This window comes from Macrosteles quadrilineatus, unplaced genomic scaffold, assembly GCF_028750875.1.
Source record: "Macrosteles quadrilineatus isolate MER2022 unplaced genomic scaffold, UCM_ALF_1.0 Scaffold_1__1_contigs__length_201487025, whole genome shotgun sequence".
NCBI lineage: Eukaryota > Metazoa > Arthropoda > Insecta > Hemiptera > Cicadellidae > Macrosteles > Macrosteles quadrilineatus.
This window is the reverse complement of record NW_026542594.1, coordinates 78,636,887-78,662,243: the sequence shown is the minus strand read 5'-3', so window position 1 is coordinate 78,662,243 and position 25,357 is coordinate 78,636,887. Positions and strand designations below refer to the sequence as shown.

Here is a 25,357-nt window from a genome sequence, read left to right as displayed (position 1 = left end):
TCTGGCCGAGACTGTACCGTTGGACCTTGTGAAACGCTATGTTTATTTGATATTTTAACATTGGACTTTGTGAAATTTGGACATTGTGAAACGGCGATTGTTTGAATGTCATAGTTTTGGACCTTATGAAATTTGGACCTTGTGAAACGCTCTGTTCATTTGATATTTTAACGTTGGACTTTGTGAAATTTGGACCTTGTGAAACGCTCTGTTTATTAATAATTTAACCGTTGGACCTTGTGAAATTTAAACCTTGTGAAACGCTATGTTTATTAATATTTCAACCATTGGACTTTGTGAAATTTGGACCTTATGAACCTCACCCGTATAGTTTGCCATTAGAGCAGTTGGGAAAATAGCGCCTGGTGACCTATACTCACCATTCAACTGCAAAAATAAACTTTTTTTTTTATAGGTTGTCATTTTTGAGCAGTCGGGAAAATGGCGGGCGGCGACCTATACTCGCCATTCGACCGCAAAGGTTTAATAAATTGAAACAGTTAGTATCTGATATTTATAACTCAGACGTATATTGGGTGGAGACAGTATACAGTAGAACTCCTATTATCCGAATCAATAGGGACCAGACCCCATTCGGATAATCAAAAATTCGGATAATCGGAGTTTTACCAGAATTCCAGGAGTATTAAAGAAAAATCCTCATTTTCGGTACTAAATAAACTTTTAATTACCCAATAATAAATGAAATCAGAACATTTTTACAGTGTGCAATGCTCATAGTACAAGTGTTCTATACACGTTACACGTTATTAAGTTTTAATAGTGTTCGATCAAAGTCCAAAATTAAACACTGGCTAAATGTGTTTAATAACAATTCTTTGATATTTTGCAAAACTTTTTACTGTAGCTTTACGTTTTTAAAACTGTTGAAGTAAGCAATTCGGATAATCGGAGATTCGGTTAATTGGAGTTCGGATAATTGGAGTTCTACTGTACATACATTTTCACTACACTACTATGAGTTGAGCTGTTTTCGTTCATGTGTTTACAACCTGCGAAACATCATATTTTTAACAGCTGTCTATTGTTTATTACCGAAAGTAGTATTGTTTACAACCAAAGATTTTCCACTGTCAACAACTTTAAATATTTGTTATTGTTTTATCAACTGTTACAATTTTCAACAACTAAATTAAATATTAACATTGAAGTCATAACCTAAAAAAAATTCGATGAGTTTTGTAATGAAGAAAATAATTATTGACGAGTGAAAGTGGGTCTATAAATATTCTCGACCATTTAAAGTGTTCGATAAATCTTGCACTTAAACATGGTCTCAAAATAATATAATGACTCACTTTCTACTCTTATTATAAAATGTACTATTTTCAAAAGTTGTATAAAAGTTTAATAGAACATCTATATAAAATTAATCCACCTGTTGATTCCACTAATTTTACTAATAAAAGTTCACATTTTGTATAAGAAAATAGAAAGTTAGCATTTATTAAATCACAATCTATAAGTAAACATAAACAATTCAACAAGTAAACAAAATAGTACCTAATTTGAACACATGTTAGAAATAAAATGTAAATAAAACATATGTAACACCTCCTCCTCTAATTACTGTGCTGCTGCACTTTACGAAGAATCAGCTGGTCAACATGTCTTCTTATTATTCGTCCATCTTCTAGCTGAACTACGTACATTACATGTCCTTGCTTTTTAGTTATATAGCCCGAATACCACTTGGACGAACCATTGACATATTTCTGCGCTTGCACTTTATCTCCAACTTTGAAATTCCTTTCTATACCGACTTGGACTCCCTTCTTCTGATATTTGTTCGGTTCTAATGTTGGAACAATTATTGCAAGGTTTGTTCGTACACTCCTTCCAAACATTAGGTGGTATGCTGATGTACCAGTTGAATTCGGGGATTGCCTGAGTTGCATTAAGAGTCTTTGTATTTTATTTTGCAGTGTACCCTTTTCTCCCTCAATGGATTTTAACGCCTTCTTGACAGTCTGTAAGTATCTTTCAGCCTGGCCGTTTGAGTTTGGATGGTATGGTGCATATGGTGGTATGTGTGAATAATTCCACATTCATTCATGAAGTTTTTGAACTCTTGAGAAACAAACTGTCTTCCATTATCTGAAACTAAGATGTGAGGAAACCCAAAAGTTGAGAAGATTTTCCGTAATTCTTGGGCTGTCCATGTACTTGTAGTTGTTTTTGTCTGTATTACCTCCACCCACTTACTAAAGGCATCCACTAATATCAGGTACTGTTGGCCATCTGTTGGTCCTAAGAAATCAATGTGCACCCTCTCCCATGGATTAGAAGGTTGTTCCCATGGATGGATAGTTTTTCTCGGGTTGTTGCATTTTTCAATGCATTGTCGACATTCAGCTACCATCTCTTCAATATCCTTGTCTATACATTTCCACCAGCAAAAACTGCGAGCTAAAGCCTTCATTTTTATTCCTCCTAATGAGCTACGTGTAGTTCTCGAAGCACATGAGGTCTGAGGGATTGAGGTATCATGACTCTCCAGCCCTTCAGTACACAATCATCTTGAATGGACAGCTCGTTATCGTGAAATCCGTATTGTTCAACGGGTGTAGGCACATGCACCAGGCTTAATCCTCTTAATCACGGTCGGTTGACCTGTCAGTTCTAGGTTGGTGTCGGATGCTTCCGCATCATACCGTGCATAGCCGAACTGTTCGCTTCAAATTGTTAGCTCTATTACTGTCGCTGTCAAAACGTATCGTTTGCAGGTTAAATTTAAATTCAATTTAACTCTCATAACCTAACCAAACTTGCTGATAATTAAAAATCGAATGAAGGTTTAATAAAAAAAATGGTTCTGTTCATCAAATAAAATTACAAATGCCTAAAATTCATTTTTATAATTTTTAAATTGTAAATTTAAACTGTCATAACCTAACCAAACCAACCAAACTTGCTGATAATGAAAAAATCGTACAAAGGTTTACTAATCGAAAAATATTTCTGATCATAAAATTATAAACGCCTTAAATTCTAACAAAAGATGTACAGTTAAGAAGTAATCGCAATCTAAGCGAAATCTTTGACAAAAAGTTAACGCCTCCGGTGGGATTCAGAATTCTCGATTCCCCACCCCTCCTCCGGTGACCACTACCCTCAGGCCATAAATCAGGGGATTAATCCAAACAAAGATCTGGGACGCTGTCCGTCTCCCATTGTTCAACAGATTGTCCCGATTTTAAGGCCTGTAGGACTGGACCCAAAACAGCATCGTTGAGAGTTTCCTTAGCCACCACGGTACTGTTGATATTGAGTGTTTCCAGTTGATTTATGTGGTACTTCGAGAGGTCATCTACAGAATGTTCTTGAACAACTTCGATAGGGAAACGTGAAAGATAATCTGCATTGCAATGAAGAGCGGTTTGCCTGTACTCTTATGTCATAGTCGAACCCGGAGAGAAAGTGAGCATAGTTGAATATCCGTGTTGCCAAGATTGTTGGCAAGGTCTTTTCTGGATTAAAAATTGACACTACGGGTTTGTGATCTGTGATCAAAGTAAATTTGCGGCCATAACAAAACGGAAAAAAACCTTTTCAGGCCCCAATATATACCCAAGGCTTCCTTATCGATTTGAGAGTATTTTTGTTCAGATTTTGACAAGGATCGAGAGGCGAAGGCAATTGGCCTGTCTGTTCCATCCCTATAGCGGTGTGAAAGAACGGCTCCCACACCTACCGGCGAAGCATCAGTAGTCAAGACCAGAGGTAAGCTAGGATCAAAGTGCAAAAATACGTCGTCACTTGTAATCATTTCCTTAATCTTCAGAAAACTCTGTTCACAAGCAGAGCTCCATTTAAAAGTGTTTCCTTTTCGTAGCAGCTGATTCAAAGGATGTAGTAGTGTAGCCAAATTCTTTATGAATTTGTTGTAATAATTCGCAAGGCCTAGGAAAGTTCGGAGTTCAGTTACGTTCTCTGGTCTTTTACATTTTAAAATGCTCTGTATTTTAGCATCTGACTTGTGTAGTCCTTTGCTATCGATCACATGACCTAAGTACTCAATTTTGGTCTGGAAAAACATACACTTTTCCCTATTTAGCCTCAAATCATTTAACTTCAGTCGTTCAAACACCTGCTCCAGTCGGCGAAGAAGCTGTTCCCTGTTAAATCCTTGTACAATTACGTCGTCAAAGAAACATTGTACGCCTTCTAAGTTATGTAATGTTTTGTCCATGAATCTTTGCCATAACAAGGGTGCCACTTTTACTCCAAACATTAATCTGTTCACTTTAAACAGCCCTTTATGAGTACTGATTGTTTGCATGATGGCACTGTCTTTGTCCATCTCCATGTGCAAGTATGCGTTGCTGATATCAAGAGTACAAAATATCTTTCCACAATGCATCTTTGACATGATATCATCGATCCGAGGTATAGGGTAATGTTCGTCTTTAATAACTTTGTTCAAAGTCACCTTGTAGTCAGCACATATTCTGACTGAACCATTGGGTTTGACAACCGGTACAATGGGTGTCCCCCAATCGGATGATTCGACACGTGTGATTATACCCAAAGTCTCCAGTCTTTCAAGTTCCTTCTCTACTTTTTCTTGTAATGCATATGGCATGTGTCTCAGTTTGATGTAAATTGGCTGGGTTTCGTCTTTGACATTAAAATGGCCCTTTTCGTTTGGTATTTTCCCAATGCCTTCTTTGAAAATGTCTTCATACCAAATCATCAAATCATCTAGCTCTTGAATGTTTTCGTTTTCTTCACTTGAATTCAATGAATGTATGTCAGCTGCATCAAGTTGAATCTCTCTTATCCATTCTCTTCCGAATACAGAGTCTACACACTTGTTAACAATGTACAGTTTTCCAACAAAACTTTGATCTTTATACTGAACATTTACAAAAACAACTCCTCTTGGATTGATTATTTCCCCAGTGTATGTCTTGAGTTGAACATTTGTCTTGAAAATCCTTTTTGGAGAGTTTAAAAGCCTAAATGTATCATATGATACAATGCTAAGAGCCGCTCCTGTATCCAATTCCATTGTCATGAGTCGTCCTTCCACTTTTACCTCGAGCATAAACTTGTCATTTGATTTTGAATTAACTTGGTAAATTTCATTAGTGTCATCGCTTGTATTTTCTGCGGTTTCATCAGATTGTTTTACTTCTTTGTTTGGTTTTCTTAGACATACTCTTGCTAAGTGATCAAAACGTTTACAAGAGTTGCATTCTACATTTTTGAACTTACATTGATGTGCTCTATGTGAATCATCACCACATCTATAGCATTTGTTCCTCAGTTTCTCCAAACGAGATTGATACCCAGAGAGTTGTTTACTTGACTTACTATCTGGTTGTTTGTTCTTGCTCGATACTTGGTGTACTTCCTCTTGATTTTCATTTGTCTTTAGTATTCTGCTCTCACTTTTAGCTAGTTCCAATGTAGCAGCCTTTTCGACTACTTCTTTAAACGGTTGCAATAGTTTATCTTGAAGAAGTTGAAGACGTATATCAGAGTCTTTTAGTCCCCTGACAAACTGCATTCGAAGTAGAATTTCAGACACGGATTCATTACAACTTGTACAAGTTAACTGACATTCTACACTGAGCTTTCTAAGAGCATTAGCGTAAGCTTGTACAGATTCATTACATAATTGGATACGTGTCGTAAATTTGTGCTGACGAGCCCAAATACTGGGTTTTGGTTCTAGTTGAGCCATTAACATGTGAATCAATTCCTCATATGGCTTGTTATGTGGGTCATCTGGTATGCAAAGATCGTATAGCTGTTCATGTATTTGTGGGGTGATTGCCTGTAAAAATAAATCCACTTTGACTTTTGGACTTAAGTTTCCCCGTAATTTTGTGTAGTTTTCAAAGCGTCAAGTGAAGTTTTGAAAACTTTCTTCTGGTGTATACGGCTGGAAAGGAATATTAGATACATTTTGAGATTTTGCAGAAGCAGACATTGCTGCATGTGTAATGTACTTTTCTTTTTTGTAATGTTACTTTTTTTTTTCTGCTTCAAGGAATATTCGCATCTCTCTATATATTTCTTCTAACTGCCATCGAATTTCTAATTCACTTTCTACTAAATCTGTGTGAAGTTCAATATTTGACTGTGTAACTTCAATTTCAGTCCATATTGCTAAAAGTTTATCTGAGTAGTAAGTGCATGTATCTTGAGAATGTTCACATGTAGGTAAATCATCCTTGAGTTTGTTCAAGCGTAGTTCTAGTAGTTTCCTTTTCTTTAGACATAGGTCAAATTCTTTTCTACTTACCATTTTACTCGTCGTCATTGTTGATTCCACTAATTTTACTAATAAAAGTTCACATTTTGTATAAGAAAATAGAAAGTTAGCATTTATTAAATCACAATCTGTAAGTAAACATAAACAATTCAACAAGTAAGTTAAACAAAATAGTACCTAATTTGAACACATGTTAGAAATAAAATGTAAATAAAACATGATAAAACATATGTAACACCACCTATTAGTACTGTATTTCTTTGATTGAAAAATTCAGACCTCACTAGATTGGGTATTTACTCAGGGGAGGTATAGAAGAGGCTACGATGACAGCTGTGGGCTTCTTATTAGCTGAGGGAACGCCATTGCCGTAACAAAACGATCGGTAGTCATCGGCCTCGGTGGTCTAATGGTTAGCGTGCCGGGCTGATATGCTGAAGGTCCCGGGTTCAAATCCCGCTCGTGGCATTAACTTTTTGTCCAAGATTTTTTTATTATCAGCAAGTTTGGTTGGTTTGGTTCGGTTATGACAGTTTAATTTTATTATTAAGTCATTATACAATTTTAGTAGAGCAATTTCTAGTTTTATTTAATAAACAGAATTATTTTTTCTATTAATAAACTTTTGTTATATTATTTCATTATCAGCAAGTTTGGTTAGTTTGGTTAGGTTATGATAGTTTAATTTTATAATTAAAAAATAATAAAATTGAATTTGAGGCATTTATAATTTTATTTTATGAACAGAACTATTTTTGTGATTAGTAAACCTTCTTTGCCAAAGTACTCTCTACTACAGCGCTGTTCACGGAGGAATTTTGAACTAATGCCTCATTCGTACCTCCCCTAAGTCAGACCCACTAGATTGTTACATTTTGAATTCAATTGTATGTTTAAACATGCATAGAGAATTCAAAACTACAGAGCAAACATTGTTTTGGCAGTGACATCAGGCCTTAAATCAATGCTTAAACCTTCATAACCTTAACAATTTTTACCAGTACACCTCAAGACAAACTCATATGTTGCTCTAAGAAGATAAAGAGTGGAGCAAGTTAACTGTTGTAGACAAGGGAGGAAGATTAGCAGGAAACCATTACATTACTACATATTCCAGTAGTAACTACTGAAGTAAAACACAAAAAATAGAGCACTTCATTTTAGGCTTGATAAAAAATAAACATGCCTTCAGCAATAAACATCGAATCATCATTGACTCTAGTTCTAGTATCTATATATAGGATTTTAATACATATTGATTTTAACTTTTAGTTTTTCTCTTTTATGTTGCAGGCATACTAGTTGGTCCAGAGTTGTACATAGCTGTGAAGATGAAATTTTGTGAATTCATTTTTATTTAAGTATATTTTTAAGTTGTACAGAATTGATTTTTGTATTGTATTTAATTTTTATGTTACTTCCCCCACCGCCATGGCTTTGCTGCATTTTCCCTACTGTTACGGCCTTTTGAATAAGTTTATTTTGTGTTGTTGAGCAACATAGATTTCATCCTATTGAGAATAAGCTTTTATTTTGCTTACATTTATTTTGTTAATGATGTTATTTTGATTAAATTTTTATTCAGAAGGATTAATTGTTAAACAGGTAAAACAATCAGTAACAAGTGAAAGTATAGGACTAGTCATTGAGTGATGTTTATTTTTATTAATCTGTAACACACAATTTAACATTGAAGAGTATGGTTTTTAGAGTGTTACTATTTGATGTTGATAGAAAACACTGTGACAGTGAAATTATTGAGCATTTATGTGAGGTAAACTATACTTCTTAAATTATGATAAGTTTTTAAGAAAACCCTGACATTGTCATCACAGTTTACGGGACGTATTGTATTTATGTATGTATTATTTTGCTCTCTGTGATTATTCTGTTAACACTATTTAGGAATTTGTAGCTTGTTCATGTGTTATTTGTGTATAAGCAGTGAATGTGTATAGTAGATTAGGTTAGGCTTAGGTATAAGTTTACAGACTAAGCCTACGTTCACACATATTGACTTTGCTCCATGGACGACACAACTCAGGAAGATAAATTAATTTTTGATCACCCAACAATTCTTTATTACCATATCAAAATATGTATGTTTTGACACGATATTATGGTGCTAACGATATTAAAGTGTCATGCGGTTTTGTCCATAGTATTCATAGTGCCTTGTACAGCTTGAAGTGAGGTATTTGCTTGGAATCACATGACACTGTCAGAACAGGTACCTCCGTAAACACATTTATACAACTGAATTTTCACAACGTTGTGTCGTTAGCAGCACACAGCATAAGTCATACGTATGTACGGGGGCCAAGTAAAAGCAAAATCTCAGAAGTCTGAATATTGCCTTACAATAAGTAAGACTGCCAGCAGCCAGCTACTTGTTTGCTACTCAAGTCTGCCTTCCAACTCATGTCATCCACCTTGTATAGATTAAAAAGTGTAGCCTAGGCTAGACTAGGGTTTTGATGGATAATCTTTTTATGAATAACTTCTTGATCAGCATTGTCTTTTTATACAATAAACGTTGCATCCAACCGTTGAAGTATTTGTTTTATTTCAAGTTAACACATTTTATATATGTAAATACAAGTACTAAAAATATTTTGAATTTTGTTTAAACATTTCTTTCAGTTGACCACTGAAAAGCTTTTAATCCTAGATTGTACTTGGTTGTGTAGGAATGGAAAAAAGGATTTGAGGATAGGATTTGAGTAGGTTATTGTTTTTTGCAACTATTGGGTTTGTATTGTTTGTAATGATTTATATTCCTTAAAAAGCAATAGTTGATGCCTGGCAGACATCATGTTTAGTGTCAATATCTTTTACTTTACCATATAAATTGTTAAACAGCTTAACAAAATTTAATTAGTTATACTTTATTATCTCCTTGTTAATTGTTGTCTTATCATGCGACCATTTATTTCAGAATCAATATTCAGAATTGTATTCATTTAACAACAAATAGCCTTGTATGATCACAAGTGGAACTTCTTAAGTTGAGATTTCGTTTTCCATTATTTTTTACCCTGTCAACTGTGCGACTAAAGCTTAGACTTCATTTTGTTTGAGTTAAGCCTCCGAATCACTGATCAAAACGTGTACTGGTGAAATTACCTGCTGTCAAGTGATCCTTTTGACCTTGAAAGGACCTTAGACTTCACTCGCTACCCCAGTGATTCTGCCTAAAACTTGTCTATACTTTTATTTACTACTTTTCAGGTGTTAAAAAATTAAAATTTTAAATACAGATACTTTATAACAATTTGTTTTACCTAGCTGGTAGCATAGATAAAACATACTCCCTTAGTAAATTTCTCATCCTTATGGAACAGCTGAAGACAATTTTATTGTTAGTTCTGTACGGTTTATGTAGAGGTCGTGTTTTGTTTACAATTTGTTTCCCGTTATTACAGCCATTTAAAACCTCGTTTAACCAAATAATACGATCTAAACATATACAATAACTTGTCCCCTAGTTATATAACCAAACAGTAAAGCACAAATCAAGAAATTAACCCTAAAATAATAGAAACAAAGTTTCGTCGACACTAGCGCCTTTGTTTCACGTACATGAACTAGACACGAAAAACGTGCTTCAAAATTTACAATGGGATGAGAAGTCTACTTGTGTTGGTTAGTCTATGCTGGTAGCATTCTTTTTGCCTAAGCTACCTTTAACAGTAGCTGAGAGGTAATCTGCTTGCCTAATGGCCTCGTGTAAATGTGGCTTTAGCGATGTCTATGTGCTTTGCCGACAGCCAGTATAGACTTCCAGAGCAATAAACAGGATTTTTCATCTTGTTTCATCAAACCTAACTTAACCCTTTGCGGTTTCATAGCCATTTTAGAAAAGTGCCTCTCAACTCGAATGGCCAGCCCTGCTGGACACGGCTACGTTCTATATCAGCTTGTCATGTTTACACGGCGCAGTGCCTCTAGGTCGTACAGCCAGCACTGCTAGCCACTACTAATTTCTACGTCAGCTCGTCCGGCCAGTATAGGTGGCCATCCAACACACTTTTTTTAACATAGTTTATTTATTCTCCCGTAGGCTGCAGCGCAGCACTAAACCAGAGATAGTTCCTCTATTCACAGAATATTAAAATTTTAGTTTATAAGGTTTCCAGGTCTGTATTACGCCATTTTCACTGTAAAATAACCTCAACTGTCAAGTGTGTTGTCATCTGAAACTGTGATGTGAGGTAACATTTACAAGGATAAAATATTATTAATTGTGTAACTGTAGGATGACTAGAAAAGGTTTTCGGATTAATCTGATGATACAAGAAATTAACTAGTTCAAGGCCTACTTTCCTAGGGAAAGAGTCGCACATACTTTCCATAGCAACAGTAGTTCTTTTGACAATTTTTAAAATTAAATATTTTATTATGTATGAACTTAAGCAGCAAACTTTGATTTTAGTTTTATTTCTTATTTCATCAGCTTTCAATAGTTTGTATATATATATATATATGTTTGGCAGTGATAAACTCAGACACCGCTGAACCGATTGCCACGAAACTTGGTACATACGTGTAGAATTTCATGGAATAGGTTTATACACCATCAATTTTGTGATCCGTCCAATCGGCTCCGCCCCAGTGGCTCTGGAGTTTTCCATGTTAACCTTATGAGAAATGGAATTAATGAATCTTAACAGCTGTTTCAATTAAACAAGTTGGTTCTGTTCTATGACGTTCAATAGCATTAAAGTTACAAGGATTACCAACAGGGTGCAGCACTATTATTTCTTTTACATTTATGACAACAGCTAATTTGTAACCAAAAGGTGAGTGAGCATAGCGAACGAACTTCAACCTGGAGGCGAGTTAGCGTAGCGAACGAGCTAACCTGAAGGCAAGTGAGCGCAGCGAACGAGCTCCAACCTAAAGGTGAGTGAGCGTAGCGAACGAACTTCAACCAGGACGTGATTGAGCCGAATAGAAAGACCAAAAATATTGTCTACCCATTAGCATTAATATAAGAGCAGTAATAAAGAATCGGTTATCCTTTGTACTATATGTGTTTCATTAGTTGTCGTACGCATTTTAATTTAGTTATAAGCACTTCATATACAATAAGACAATTAAACGTTACGGTACTTAAATTATAAATAGGCAAAGGCAAGACAACGTCTGCCAAGTTCAGCTTGTAAAATATAAAAATATTAGACTTATTTGAATTTATTTTTAGTTTCAATGTGTAAAACCTTAGCCCTTACCATAATTGACAAAAACAAAATACTTGATACAAGCTGGCGTAGCTGGGTTGGCAGAATGGTGACCAACCTAACAGAGAAACTACAATGGCCAGTAGTGCTGGCCGTACGACCTGAGAGATACGGCGCTGCGTAAACAATGACAAGCTTACTCAGAAACAGCTTCGTGGGCAGAGAGTTAACAACCTAAATTGTGATGAATTTTGAGGACTATTATTTTAAACCTACAGTATTCTTGCTGTTTCTTACATCTGTATAGGCACCCTACCTAATATACCAACAAAGTTTTTTTTTTAAGTGATAGTGGTATTTACTATGGCCATTGGTAAATACTGTCACAAGGAAAACGTTTGATCTGTATGAAGTAAATTATAGAATACCCCCGGCGCAGCAAACCTGCAGACTTAGCGAATTTCCATCTGCTTGATTGGATTTAAACTAAAATGTCTCCTTAAAAATATCACATTTATTCCCTATTTTAACAGAATTAGTTTAATGAGTACTTAGGTTTGCTGCAACAGGGAGGGTAAACAAGTTTTTTTTAATGTAAAATATTAAAAGGTACTGTGGTTTAGTAAGAAATTAATGTATTTTCCAAATTTGATCAAAATATGTTCATAAACAAGCAAACTACAACAGTTGACTTATTCTCCATAAGAATTACATGAGAATTTTAAAATTACAATTTTTTTGATTTTTCTCCGTTACAATTAGGCGCATAATAACGCTTCAATATACTAAATTATTTGTTTTTTAAGCTCTACAAAATGGTTTAGGAATAAATTGTGAAATTTTGTGTTTTTAGGGTCAAAAATGGGAAAAACCTATTTTTACCCCATAAAACCCCCCATAAACCCCCGTTCCCATAGTCCGATCATGCTGGTTCGCGAACTCATTCAAGTTTATCCCGCCTTACACCTTCAAACCAAATTTTATCGAAATCGGACAAAAATTACTCAAGTTATCGTGCGGATGGACACACACATATATATATATATATATATCTCTATATATAGATATATAAAAATATGAACGAATGGTGTTTTTGGCCTCTGGGGACATCAAAATGAAAAAGTAAATCGGTCCCGGGCTTAGGTCTTACCATGAGACCTACGGTAATAGCTACTTCCCTATAGGGAAATTCGCTAAAAGGAGTGTAGGTAAACCTTGCTGAATTAATATCCATTAAAAGTCCAATTTTAATAAAAGCGCAAACAATAAAACATTTGTCCTACCTTGTTATATGGTTTTGGTTTATGTTAAATCACATTTTTCTACTGAACCAAAATTTTTTAATTGGATTACCAAAACTTTATTTTCCATTAGATTTTAACATATAAATGGTTCAATCGTTATTAATCAAACCAAAAATAAAGATTGCAAGAGAACAAATATCCTAGGATTCACCACCAACTCTAGGTAGGTACAAACACTATTTTATATATTATTTTCTTTGCAATTAAAACTTGTCAAATACAGTTCACAGATTCTCCCATTCAGTGACTAGAATTAGTTTGACCTAGTAAGTGATCACTATCATTACACTGCAACCTTCACGGCCAGAACAATCTAGGTCATGACTTATGAGAAAGAATTGTGTTAACTGGAAGTCTAAATTTAAAGAAAAATCCTGTAAGTTCTAAAAGCTGGCCTTAGTTACATTACATACTCGGCCTAATTTTTACACCTAATCTGATTGTGCATTTAAAAAAATAAAAAATAAAATATAATAATAAAAACCAATTGAACAAACAATATTGCTTAAGAATGGTTAACTGCATCACATGGGCTCTGGATGGATCTCAGAGTGCAGCTGGTGTTCTCTGTGATCTGTCCAGGGCGTTTGATTGCGGATTACGTTGATCACGACATCCTCATTGGTAAATTAAAGAAAAAGGCAGAGAAATTAGTTTATTTTCATCTTATCTTTCCGGTTTCAGAGAACTAAATTAACAAAAAATAACTAAACTGTTTTTATAAAACTATGTGGTGTGTCTCAAGGGTCGATACTGGGCCCCAGTATGTTCATAATCTATGTTAATGACCTAGCTCAAGTCTCAAATATGGAACTCTTTCAGTATGCAGACGATACAATGGTGCTATGAATGGCACCCAGTATAGACTCCCTGCGGCACACACTGGACAGGGAGGTACAAGCTCTCAGAGACTGGTTCCAGGTGAATGGGTTGGTTATGAATGATGATAAAACTCACCTTATAGACTTTAGTTCTAATAATCAATATTAAACAGATAAAACTACAGCATCAAAATCTAAAATGCCACTGCAGCAAAATGTGAATTTTTCAGGTATTATTGTAAATGAAAATCCAAACTGGAAACCACAAGTTGATAATTTGAACAAACGATTAAACAGCTGTATTTTCTCTCTTCGCGCAGTCAGACAAGCTTGAAACTAAACTTGAAACTCAGCTTAGGCCTCTTTTATGCTCGACATTTTCCATCGAGCGGAATCTATCAGAATCTATCGGGCATTCCGTCGGTGAGTGTGTTAACATGGGATCAAATGGGACCCTTTTATGCACAGCGGAATCTCCGTCGCGTTTCATTGTTCCGTCGGGAGCCGATGGAGGACTTAGACTCCGCCGAGTTTCGGTGTTTCGTCGGAGCGCGTTTTTACATAGGTTCAAATGGAACCCTTTTATGCAACTGCGTTTTCCGTCGGGCGGAATGTAGTGCTGCCAACCTGATGTTGGTGAAATAGCAGAGTTGAGCTGCAGCAGTTAATTACCCTGATTGTATCAAATGATTTAGACAGTTAGTTAACATGAAACTAATTTAATTGGGAATAAGATAGAATGCAACAACTGAATGTAAACAGGTCAACTATAAACAAACTCATAACAATATAGAAATATATCATAAACCATATGTTATAACAAATTAGGCAGGCAAGATGAATATGTAAGTTAGACATTACAACATCCTCCCAACTTGCATATTCCTTACTCCTTCATACATTTCATGAGCTTGTCTTTGTCTTGTGTTATCCTTAGAAAATTTTCACTTGTTTTCTTTGAACTTTTTCTTAAGAGCTTCCTTCCTTTTTAACAGTTTAACACAACCTACCCCGCGCTCTGCCATCCACAGTATCGAACTCGCCTAATCATTGTAAATAGATGATCATTATTCAATGTAATAGATTAAAGAGTACAAATAAAGAGATGTAATTGGCAAAAATTAAATTTTTGTTTAAATCCGCGAAATAATACTGCCTTATTGTTTTGTGGGAATAATATGACTTTTGTATTCCCGGGACTGACATGAGGATTTTTGTATCAAAGGTATCACCCGGGATTGATATGGGAATTTTTGTACAAAAGGCCAGCCCTACGACTTTCATTCACCGGGTGTACAGCCCACAAATCCTTCGCCAACGTCTATTTTTCTTTACGCAAAAAAACAGTGTATCGGACTTATTCATTGGGTTGACCTCTTCTATCTATGACATATTGTCATCTAACGATGACCAACTTAGCCTTCCTGGTTCGAATGCTGAATTAACTATACAGCATCAGTCATGTTCAGCGCGACTACCAAAACTTGAGCTTCCTAAATTTAGTGGGAACTTCGCTGATTGGTCAAACTTCATCAATGTCTTCAATACGACAATCCACAAAAACGACACTTTAAACAAAGTAACTAAGTTTCAATACCGTACTTATTAAGTGTTTTGTTATCAGAACAATTGAACCTAATTAAAAACCTTTCACTTACTGAGGCCAACTATGACATTCCCTACGAAATGGTTTTTAAACGTTACCAAAATGACAGACGCTTACGCCTACTTCATCTCAATATTATTCTTGACTTACCAGACATTTCTAGACGCAATGTTTCTGGAATTCGCACGTTTGTTAACAGCTACAATGAACATATTCAGGCGTTAACTGCAATCGATTGTGACATCAGCAATTCCAACCATTTATTGACGGCTTTGCTACTTCGGAAACTTGATGTGGATTTACGCAAACGTCTTGAAACATTCCGTGACAACAGACAGGCTACAGCTGACACATTGCCCTCTGCAGAAGAAATACTTGAATTTCTAACGTCTGAATGTGATCGGCATGAGGATGCAGTTGCTACCACATTTTTTTTTAAGGAATCACGTATCTCTCATGTTCCGGAAAAACAGGTTAACACACGTAAATTTATAACAAGTCCAATATTCAACTCAAAAACTAAATCTCAACAAGTAACGTTGCTGTGTGCTGGATGTGATGGCACTGATCATAAAACTTACAACTAGTGATGTGTCAAAACCGAATCTCAAATCTCAAAACCATCAAAACTTTGGAAAAGTTTCGGTTTCGAGATTCGATCACCAAGTTTCGAGATTCAAAAGTTTCAAAATTCAAGAGTTTGGCAGTTTTATTTTTAAAACTGCTGACATTTTTTGTGTCATTATTATTGTAAATAACACTGTTTCCACACAAGCTCGTAGCAATAGAGCATACATATCCCCATCAAAAGTAATGAAACAAGTAAATTGTATTCTGAACTTCAAAAGACATCTTAAATACTATAACTCGAACGACGTACAATTCAGTTTCACATCAATATTTCATAACACAGAGAAATATTGACTACTAAATGTTCTAATTAATCTAATATTCATGTTTATGTTGGTGTTAGGGGTTTAATTTATTTTAATGTTGGTTGTTTATAAAAAAAATGTTGTATTTAAGTTTAAGATTATCAGATAAATATTTATGTTATGTCAGTGTCAGGAGTAGATCTCTTTCAGTTTTGATTGCATACTTAACATTTTATTATTACCTATATTTGTAACCTTGACCTATGTAACCAGCTAAGTAAAAAAGTTTCGCGTTAAGGTTTTGAGATTCGAGATTCGATTTTTAAAAGTTTTGGTTTCGGTTTTGAGATTCGAAATTTCTGGTTTTGACCATCACTACTTACAACTGTGCCAAATTCTTAAAACTATCACCACAAGACAGATTCCAGGCAGTAAAATCACATCACCATTGTATTTCTTGCTTAGGAAATCACAGTTCTCAAAAATGTCAGTCTCAGTCAGTTTGTAAACATTGTAGTAAACGTCACAACACCTTATTGCACTTTCCAACTGAAGAACTGACATTCACAAATAAAGCTGGACAATCCAATTCACACAAACGTAATGAGCAGTTTCGTCCATTTAATCTTAATACAGATGCACAAAATCCAATCACCTTGCATGTCCGTAATCATCGAACCACTGTTTCACAAACAGCAATGGTCTTATTGGGAACTTTATTAATTAACATACGTAGTTCCAGTGGACAGGTTCAAACATTTCGTGCGCTTATTGATACAGGAAGCATGGCGTCTCTTATTTCTGAACGAGCTGTTCATTTACTGAATACTCCTCGAAGCAGATGTTTTACTCAAATTGTAGGCATCAGTCAGCAAAGTACGAAAACAAAGGGGCAAATTACAGCAAACATTGAAACTTTATCGGGAATTACACTACAGCCGAACCATTCATTTGTTATACTTGATAAGCTTACACTGAACATTCCTCGTTGTCCAGTAGCTCCAGAGGTGGTTTCACGCTTGAATCATGAACAATTAGCAGATCCTAATTTTCATCTTCATAACCGCATTGATGTCATTTTAGGAGCATCTTTGGTACCTCATTTATTCACAGGTCCTGTTACAGTACATCACTCGGCAGCACATTGCCATCAATAATTAATACTCCATGTGGTAACAGAATTATTTGTACTACCGTACTCCATGTAGGCCTACACCTGATACATTGCAATCATGCACATCTCAAGTAACTTAACTATTTGTTTGCATACTACAATTTTAAAGGACATACACAATTCCATTCAAAGATTTTGGCTCTTAGAAGAAATCCCAAACCACAAACAACAATCCCAAGAAGATATTCATTGTGAAAAGTTATTCGCAGACACTCATACCAGAGATGACCTCGGTAGATACATTGTACGATTACCGTTTAAAGGCTCATCCAAAATGTTAGGTTCGTCCATTGATGCAGCTAAGCAACGTTTAATTGCAATGGAACGTACGTTTTCATGTAACGAACGTTTTTCTATGCTGTATAAAGATTTTATGCATGAATCCTTATCGCTTGATCATATGTCTCTCATAGATGTATCGTCATTAACTCCGCAACACTATTATTTACCTCATCACGGGGTGTTAAAAGAATCTAGTTCAACAACTAAGCTTCGCACAGTATTTGATGCAAGTTGCAAAACTGATTCTGGCCATTCACTCAATGACTTGTTACTGACTGGTCCAGCATTGCAACCTAACATAGCTGACATTCTGACTCAGTTCAGAAAAAATCGAATTGTCATGTGCTCAGACATCAAGCAAATGTATCACCAAATTGTGATTCATCCTTCGGATCGCAATTATCAGCTGATTCTCTGGCGCGATTCACCAAATAAGCCTATGCAAACATATCAACTTAACACTGTTACATATGGTATGAATTGTTCTCCATATCTAGCTATTAGAACCTTGCACCAGCTAGCTACTGATGAAGGTCACAAGTACCCTCAAGCAGCCTATGCAATAAAACACCATACATATATGGATGATATTATTACTGGCTCAGACACTTTGGAAGAGGCCATACAACTTAAGACTTAACTTACTCAGTTATTGCAATGTGGTCAATTCGAATTTCGCAAGTGGATGTCAAACTCAGAACAGTTGCTTCAAGATCTTCATGAGTCACATCGCGCAACTCCAAAATTTGTGTCTGAATCCTCCTGTCCTCAATTTACTGTATTAGGTCTCCAATGGTCACCTACGTTGGACGTTTTCACTTCCGTTACCACTAATCTAGATTCTAACGCAAATCTTACAAAACGACATGTTCTTAGCGCAATCGCTAAAATCTATGACCCGTGTGGATTTTTAACTCCATGCATCATGATAGCCAAATGTATTATGCAACAAATCTGGACTTTGAATCAGTTGGGATAGCATTTTACCTGATTCTATTATCGATCAGTGGAAACGATTCTCCGATGATACTCAATACTTATCAGACATCACCATACCACGTTCTTTAAATCTGCATTCTTTAAAAAGCATTGAGCTTCATGGTTTTGCGGACGCCTCAGAAACAGGATTTGCTTGTTTAATTTATTTCAGATGTGTCCATCTTGATGATTCAGTCACCATAAACTTCGTTATGGCAAAAGGTCGTGTCGCTCCATTACGTTCCACGACAATACCTCGCTTAGAGTTATGTGCAGCTCATTTGCTGTCAAAGTTGACATCACATTGCACATCATTGTTTCCCAACATAATTAATACAAACAACATCTTCTTGTGGTCTGATTCCACAATTGTCTTAACTTGGAAACCCCAGCTTACCAACTTAAAACCTTTGTCGCCAACCGAGTTGCCGCAGTTCAAGAATCGCACTCCACTGAAGTGTGGCATCACGTTAACACTAATGACAATCCTGCTGACTGTGGTTCTCGTGGTTTACGAGTCAAACAGCTGGTAGACAATCATATGTGGTGGTCAGGGCCATCATGGCTTTCACGTCCATCTACAGATTGGCAAAAGCAAGAGCATCCACAATCTGACTTTAATTCTGAAATTTCGCCCGAATTAAAACCAACACCGTTTCCTGTGTTTGTAACCACAGGTATCACTGAAAGGTAACCACTGAAATTTTATTCTTCGTGGACAAAACTCGTACGTATAATTGCAATTGTTTTACGATTCAAACACAACTGTTTGAATAAACAGAATCGTGTCATAGGTTTCATCACAACTGACGAATTGCGCACATCTACATTAAAGATCTTTCACGGAGTCCAATCAGAAGTCTTCGCCACTGAAAAACACTAAAAACAGGAACTTCAAGCTAACCACTGTCCTAACAAACTGAAACCACTCCATCCGTTCATTAATGAAAACGACATTATTCGTGTCGGGGGGCGTCTTCAGAATTCTGAACTTCCATACCAGTCAAAACATCCGATATTATTACGGTTCATCGAGTTTGGTCGGGGCCAGCGTAAACTACCGGGCCTGCAGGCTCTGGCTGTGACGTCACAAGCGGAGTCTTACCAGCCGAGCCGCCTTACGCTGCAAAGCATTGCGCGGGCCTGTCATCGCTCACTCTAATCTGCCCTCACTGGTGTACATAGGATTGAATATATACAAATTGTACGTTATTTTAATCTGCATGAATAAAGGAACACAATCGTGTCAACTAAATCGTATTACAATTAGCATCGAATACAATAAATATATTTGAAGAAGTGTACTTACATGTTCACATATTACTGAGATGACAACTTTTTTACTCTACGTTTGTCCTTTTTATCATTGTTCAGTTTATCCCTAATGTTCTTCGAATAATTGTTCAACAATATATTTCCAAATATCGAAACACATTTTTTTACTATTACTAAATGAGGAATTTCACATGTACTACATTTAGTCGAACATAACACAGAACTCTCGTACACTTACATACAAAAAACATATTGATAGCTAAAATGAAGCATAAGCATTTCAGCTAAAACAACATTGATAGCTAAAATGAACAATAGCTAAATTAGTACCTAGACCGAGCGTCTTTCGCCGCTTCGAAAGAATAATAGCTATTTACCTTACAAGTGTAGTAAGAGCGTTTTTACATCACGCAGGTGAATGTTGTGCAACGAGCGGAAGCGAGTTGCATAATTTACCGAAGTGATGTAAACACGCTCTTGCGTAACGTGTAACGTACAAGATTTTACCTGACCCGACAATATATAGGTTACGAACAATATTTTTCATTATCCATTTCACTCATCTTCTAACAGTAACGTTCATTTACAAACAAAAGCTAGGTTAGGAAAATTCTTCAAAACATAACAATAAAATTCAAGCGCACAGCTGATTTCTAGCGTTGAAAGTCGTTGGCTCCATAGAGGTATATTTTTTAAGTTAAGCACTCAATGTTATTTAAATGGGTTTCATTACATCACCGAGTGAGTTTTTTTCAACTTTACATCACTCGAGAAGAAACGAAGTTATATACATCACGCTTGGGATAGGGAAGTTTAACATGGCGGGTTAGGTAAAGTAATAAACATGCAGCTGATTGGAACATATTGAAATTGATTAACCGAGTTAGTTAATTTTTAAATCAACAGAATGCAGCACACATTTTTTTGGAATGTTCAGAATTAATTCCAAAATTATGGTTAAAAATACTAGTTTTGATAGATTTTTGAGTAAAGGAAAGCGTTTTTATTTATAAAAAACAATGCTAATGATAACATACCTGCTATGTATATTAAGGCCATATTTTCATTTTCAGACGTTTCATATTTCTTAACATCATCTTCTACATTGCAGTCTAATAATGCTGACTCATCTTTTTTTTTTTTTTTTTTTTTTTTAAAAAAAGAGGTTGGCGGCCTCTTTTAACCTTGCATTTGCCCGTCCACATAGACTACAGATCTGTGCGTGGAACGTATTCAGCAAAGCAAGGGGTGAGCCGGTACAGTACAAAGGTGAACTGTACTGATAAAATGTTTGTGGCAGTGACCAGGATCCGAACCCACGACACTTCTGCCTTGGGCCCAAAGTCCGTGACGCTACCAACTGAGCCACCGACTCACCTAAATCCTAAATCTTCTAATTCATCCGTGAATTACTCGTTCTCTCGACTATTTTCCAGACACAATTGCTTGATAGAAAACTCCCCTGCTTGTGATGACTTTAATTTAAGCAAAGACACCGCTTTGAGTTTTTTCTCAGACTCCAGAAGTTCCGTTAAGGTAATATGATAATTGCCACCGCTCAATTGGCGTTATTGGCCAAACCTTTCCTCTATTTCGTCATTTTGAAATTTACCTAATAGCACGTACTGCAGAGTCTTTGTTTGCAAAAGATGTTTGCACATTGCTACTAAGGTCGGTGTAGTGTGGTTCAGAGAAAATTGAGTCTCATTACTAAGTTTGCCACAAAAGCTACCTTGTTTTTTTTTTCTCACCGGCCGAGTCGAAAGAAGACCACTGAACAAAACTGTCTAAAAACACGATAGCTGCATCTTCTTCACTCTTTATTGGCTGTTTAAAAACATCTCTTGATTTTATTCCAATGGTTGTGCTTTTCGTATTTACAATTTTCCACCAATTTAATACTACTTTTATTAGCTGGCAGGTTCCGTTTGCTTCTTCTTTAAATAATACTTTAAGAGCAGATACATTATTTCATCAAAAAACTTTGTACACAAAGCAACATTTTGACGTTCTATATTGCTCAGATAAAGTACTTTTTGGGAAAGTGCAGGAGCCAATTTCACTACATTATTCTGTTCGAAATTGTAAACTTCCTTTAAAAAACATACAATTTTGAGGATAAATCAATGTGTTTGGGTCCTGTTCTGTGGATTTTGATTTAACAGAATCTCGGGCTCAGGAAACTTAAATGTTTGTTGCGAATCATGCTGATTCAACCAGTTGTTGCGTATGCACTTAAATATATTAATTAATTATGTCCGACTGAACAAAGTGGTCTTCGCAAATAACAGATTTCTTTGTTAGTTCAAAATTATCCCGATGAATACATCTAACCCATTTCTGCCTTAAAGCTGTGTCTGATGGAGTGATCAGCTGGCTCGTGGCACCGGGCTACTCCGGCTCAGGTCGCGACCATACTTCGATGGTCGCGACAAGTCAGACTCCGCTCGTGACGTCACAGCGGAGGCGGGAAAAAGCCTGCCGGCCTGTAGTTTACGTTGGCCCCGGTATGGTGGTCTGGATGCTTACTATGGTCTCGACTGGTTGTATAGTTTCATCACCATTATTTTCTTCAGCCCATTATAAAATAAGTTTTCAAAAAACTTTACATCTCTAGAATAAATCAATCTACGGGGAGACTTAGGATCGACCAATTTGTAACCTTTGACATCCTCACTGTAACCTACAAAAATGTGAGGAACACTCTTATAGTCCAATTTGGTCCTTTTCTCCTTAGGCACATGCACATAGCCTATGCACATAAAAACTCTAAGGTGACTGAGGTCCACTTTCGATCCAGTCCATTTCTCCTGTGGCGTGACTCCAAAAACAGCTTTTGTAGGACTTCGGTTCTTAAGATAAATAGCTGCCACCACAGCATACTGCCAGTAACCCTTGCACAAATTTGAGTCACTTAGCATGCTTCTGGCCTTTTCAATAATAGTTCTATTTGCACACTCTGCTACCCCATTCTGCTCAGGACTATATCGAGTAGTGACCTGGTGCCTTATACCAAATCTATTACACACTCCTTCTAGTCTCGCATTCATGTACTTCATCTGACCTAACAGTTTTTATAGGCTTGTTGGTCTGATTTTCAACTAAAGTCTTAAACTTGAGAAAACAATCAACTACTTCATCCTTTGATTTCAAGAAATAACCAAAGGTCATTCTGGTGAAGTCATCAATAAATATTAGCATGAAGCGATTACCTTGAAGAGACTGAACATTCATAGGCCCACAGACATCAGTATGGATTAACTCTAGTTTTGTCTCAGCTCTCTTACTTGGAGTGGTTGGGAAAGATTCTCTGGAGTGTTTCCCCTCCACACAGGGAATGCATGGTTCTGGCCTTTGACTAGGAAAATCAACACCCAAAGCCATCCCCTTTTTCAAAACACCCATGCTAACATGATTCAAGTGACCCAACCTTCTGTGCCATAAATTGTGAAGGTCCACAGTCCACACTAACTGACTGGTCAACTTGAGTAGACATAGCTAAATTTCCATCGTTTGGATCAATGTTGCATTTACTCTCTGTATCCAACCGATACAGTCCATTTACATTTGTTCCAGTTCCACAAATTTCACCTCTTACTGAAAACCCATCTTTTATGTAAATATTACATCCTTTGTCATCAAAAACTAAAACTTGCCCTTTACTAGCTATTTTGCTCACAGATATCAAATTTGTAGACAAATCTGGTACATACCTCACATTCGATATCACTCTCTCACCAAAGTTTTTAAGATTCACAGAAACTTTCCCAGAACCCGCAGAGTAAATTTTGGTATTATTAGCGACAGTGGCCTCTTTAACTCCCTCATTCGAGTTAAACGTTTGAAAACTTTCTTTACTTTTAGAAAGATTGTCAGAACAACACGAGTCTAAGTACCAGGTCTAAGTTTCAGGTTCTACCTTTACAGTCAGAGCAGTTATCCAACTTACATTTTTATTTTTGTTTTGACCATCTGACTTACCAATTTTGGAAATTGACCCTATCTTATTTTCCTTTATTGTTTGGGTGAAGTGGTAGAACATAATGGCTATGGTAGATGTGTAATACCATTAATATACCGTCAATTTAAAGAAGCAAATTTTATCAAACTTTGTCCTCCCTATTGCAAACGCAAAGCTTGAGTATAACTGCAATAAGCATTTTAAACTTATATGCCAACCCCATACGAAGGACGGGTACTCTGCTAGTTCTCCATAAGAATAACATGGGAATTTTAAATTTACAGTTTTTTGGAATTTTCTCTGTAACCATTAGGCGCATAATAACGCTTCAATATACTAAATTATTTGTGTTTTAAGCTCTACAAAATAGTTTGGAAAGAAAATGCTAAATTTTAAGTTTTTAGGGTCAAAAATGGGAAAAACCAATTTTTGCCCCATAAAACCCCCCATAAACCCCTGTTCCCATATTCCAATCATGCTGGTTAGCGAACTCGTTAGAATAAACGTAGGTTTACACGTTTGTACCAAATTGAATCAAAATCGGATGATTTTTGCGCTAACGGACACATATATAAATATATAAAAATATTAATAAATAATACACCGTAGTAGGCCTACCCTTTTTTAAATTATTTTTAATGACTGAAGCATTTCAACACTAAGGTCATGGTCACAGTCTTTCGCCATATATATGAATTTGAACGGATGGTGTTTTTGGTCTCTAGGGACCTCAAAACGAAAAAGTAAATCGGTCCCGGGTCCAGGTCTTACCATGACTACTACAGTAATAGCTTATTCCCTATAGGGGAAATTCGCTAAATCACTGTTTATCCACTGGCAATTAAGTAAAATATTCTATTTTTATTTTTGGTATACCCTTTGTTATTCATCGAATAGAACAAATTACCATTTAAAATAATAGTTGTTAAGCGCAGCAATGCGCGCCGAGTAACTGCTAGTACTAATATAAATCAATATCCAGGAGTGGGAAAATTAATTCCAATTTAGAAAACTTGTAAACATATTTAACTGAGGTTTAGAAATCTAATTTTCATTTCACAAGTAATCTACTGACCGACTCTTTACAGCTTCAACGGTTCAAACCTTAAACACCTGTGATTATTGACAAATTCAGGAAACACCTTGCACTCACGATTGAGATACTTTGAGTATTATAACAATGATAAGGCTTCTAGGGGTATCAGAATTTGTTTTAATTTATCACAAGTACACAAATTAAGAATTATAAATGTAAATGATCAATATCAATAAAACCTTAAATTACAATAATGTACAACAATATTTAGCCTAAAGTAGCTTTAGTCATCATCACTTCCCCCACCACTACCACTGTCACCCCCCTCTCCCTCCCCTCCACTGCCACTGCTCTTCCCCCCCTCTGATCCCTCAGAGTCAGACGCAGCTGTACCTTCTCCCTCTGCATCACCACTACCTTCTTCATCCGAGTCCAGAGCTTTTAGAGCCTTAGCTTTGTCTATCTTCTTTGCACGTCTCGTATCCAAATCAGACCCGTCCTCATCAGAAGAGTATATATTTCTCTTGTTTTCACCTGAAAGGATCGCTTGGTTAAACACATACTACTTAGTACCTGAAATTAAATTTGAGCATGATTTCAGTGTGTTATCTGCAA

At 36.1% G+C, this 25,357-nt stretch overlaps 2 protein-coding genes across 3 annotated transcripts in view; one reads left to right on the top strand and one right to left on the bottom strand.

Annotated features, from left to right (window-relative positions):
- Positions 1–8,801, top strand: part of LOC128983642 (CDC42 small effector protein homolog) — a 49,091-nt gene extending 40,290 nt beyond the window's left edge. The window contains exon 4 of one of the 2 annotated variants that reach the window (XM_054403012.1): positions 7,541–8,801. In XM_054403012.1, coding sequence (XP_054258987.1) covers positions 7,541–7,549 — 9 coding nt within the window. In that variant the 3' untranslated portion in view covers positions 7,550–8,801. Of the gene's footprint in view, positions 1–3,630; positions 3,746–7,540 lie in introns of those variants that run through there. The other variant, XM_054403011.1, reaches the window with a different exon arrangement.
- Positions 8,802–25,025: 16,224 nt separating this feature from the next.
- The window catches only part of LOC128998181 (another transcription unit protein), a 111,414-nt gene continuing 111,082 nt past the window's right edge, over positions 25,026–25,357 (bottom strand). Inside the window, exon 10 of the mRNA XM_054424200.1 lies at positions 25,026–25,276. Coding sequence (XP_054280175.1) covers positions 25,026–25,276 — 251 coding nt within the window. The remainder of the gene's footprint in view (positions 25,277–25,357) is intronic.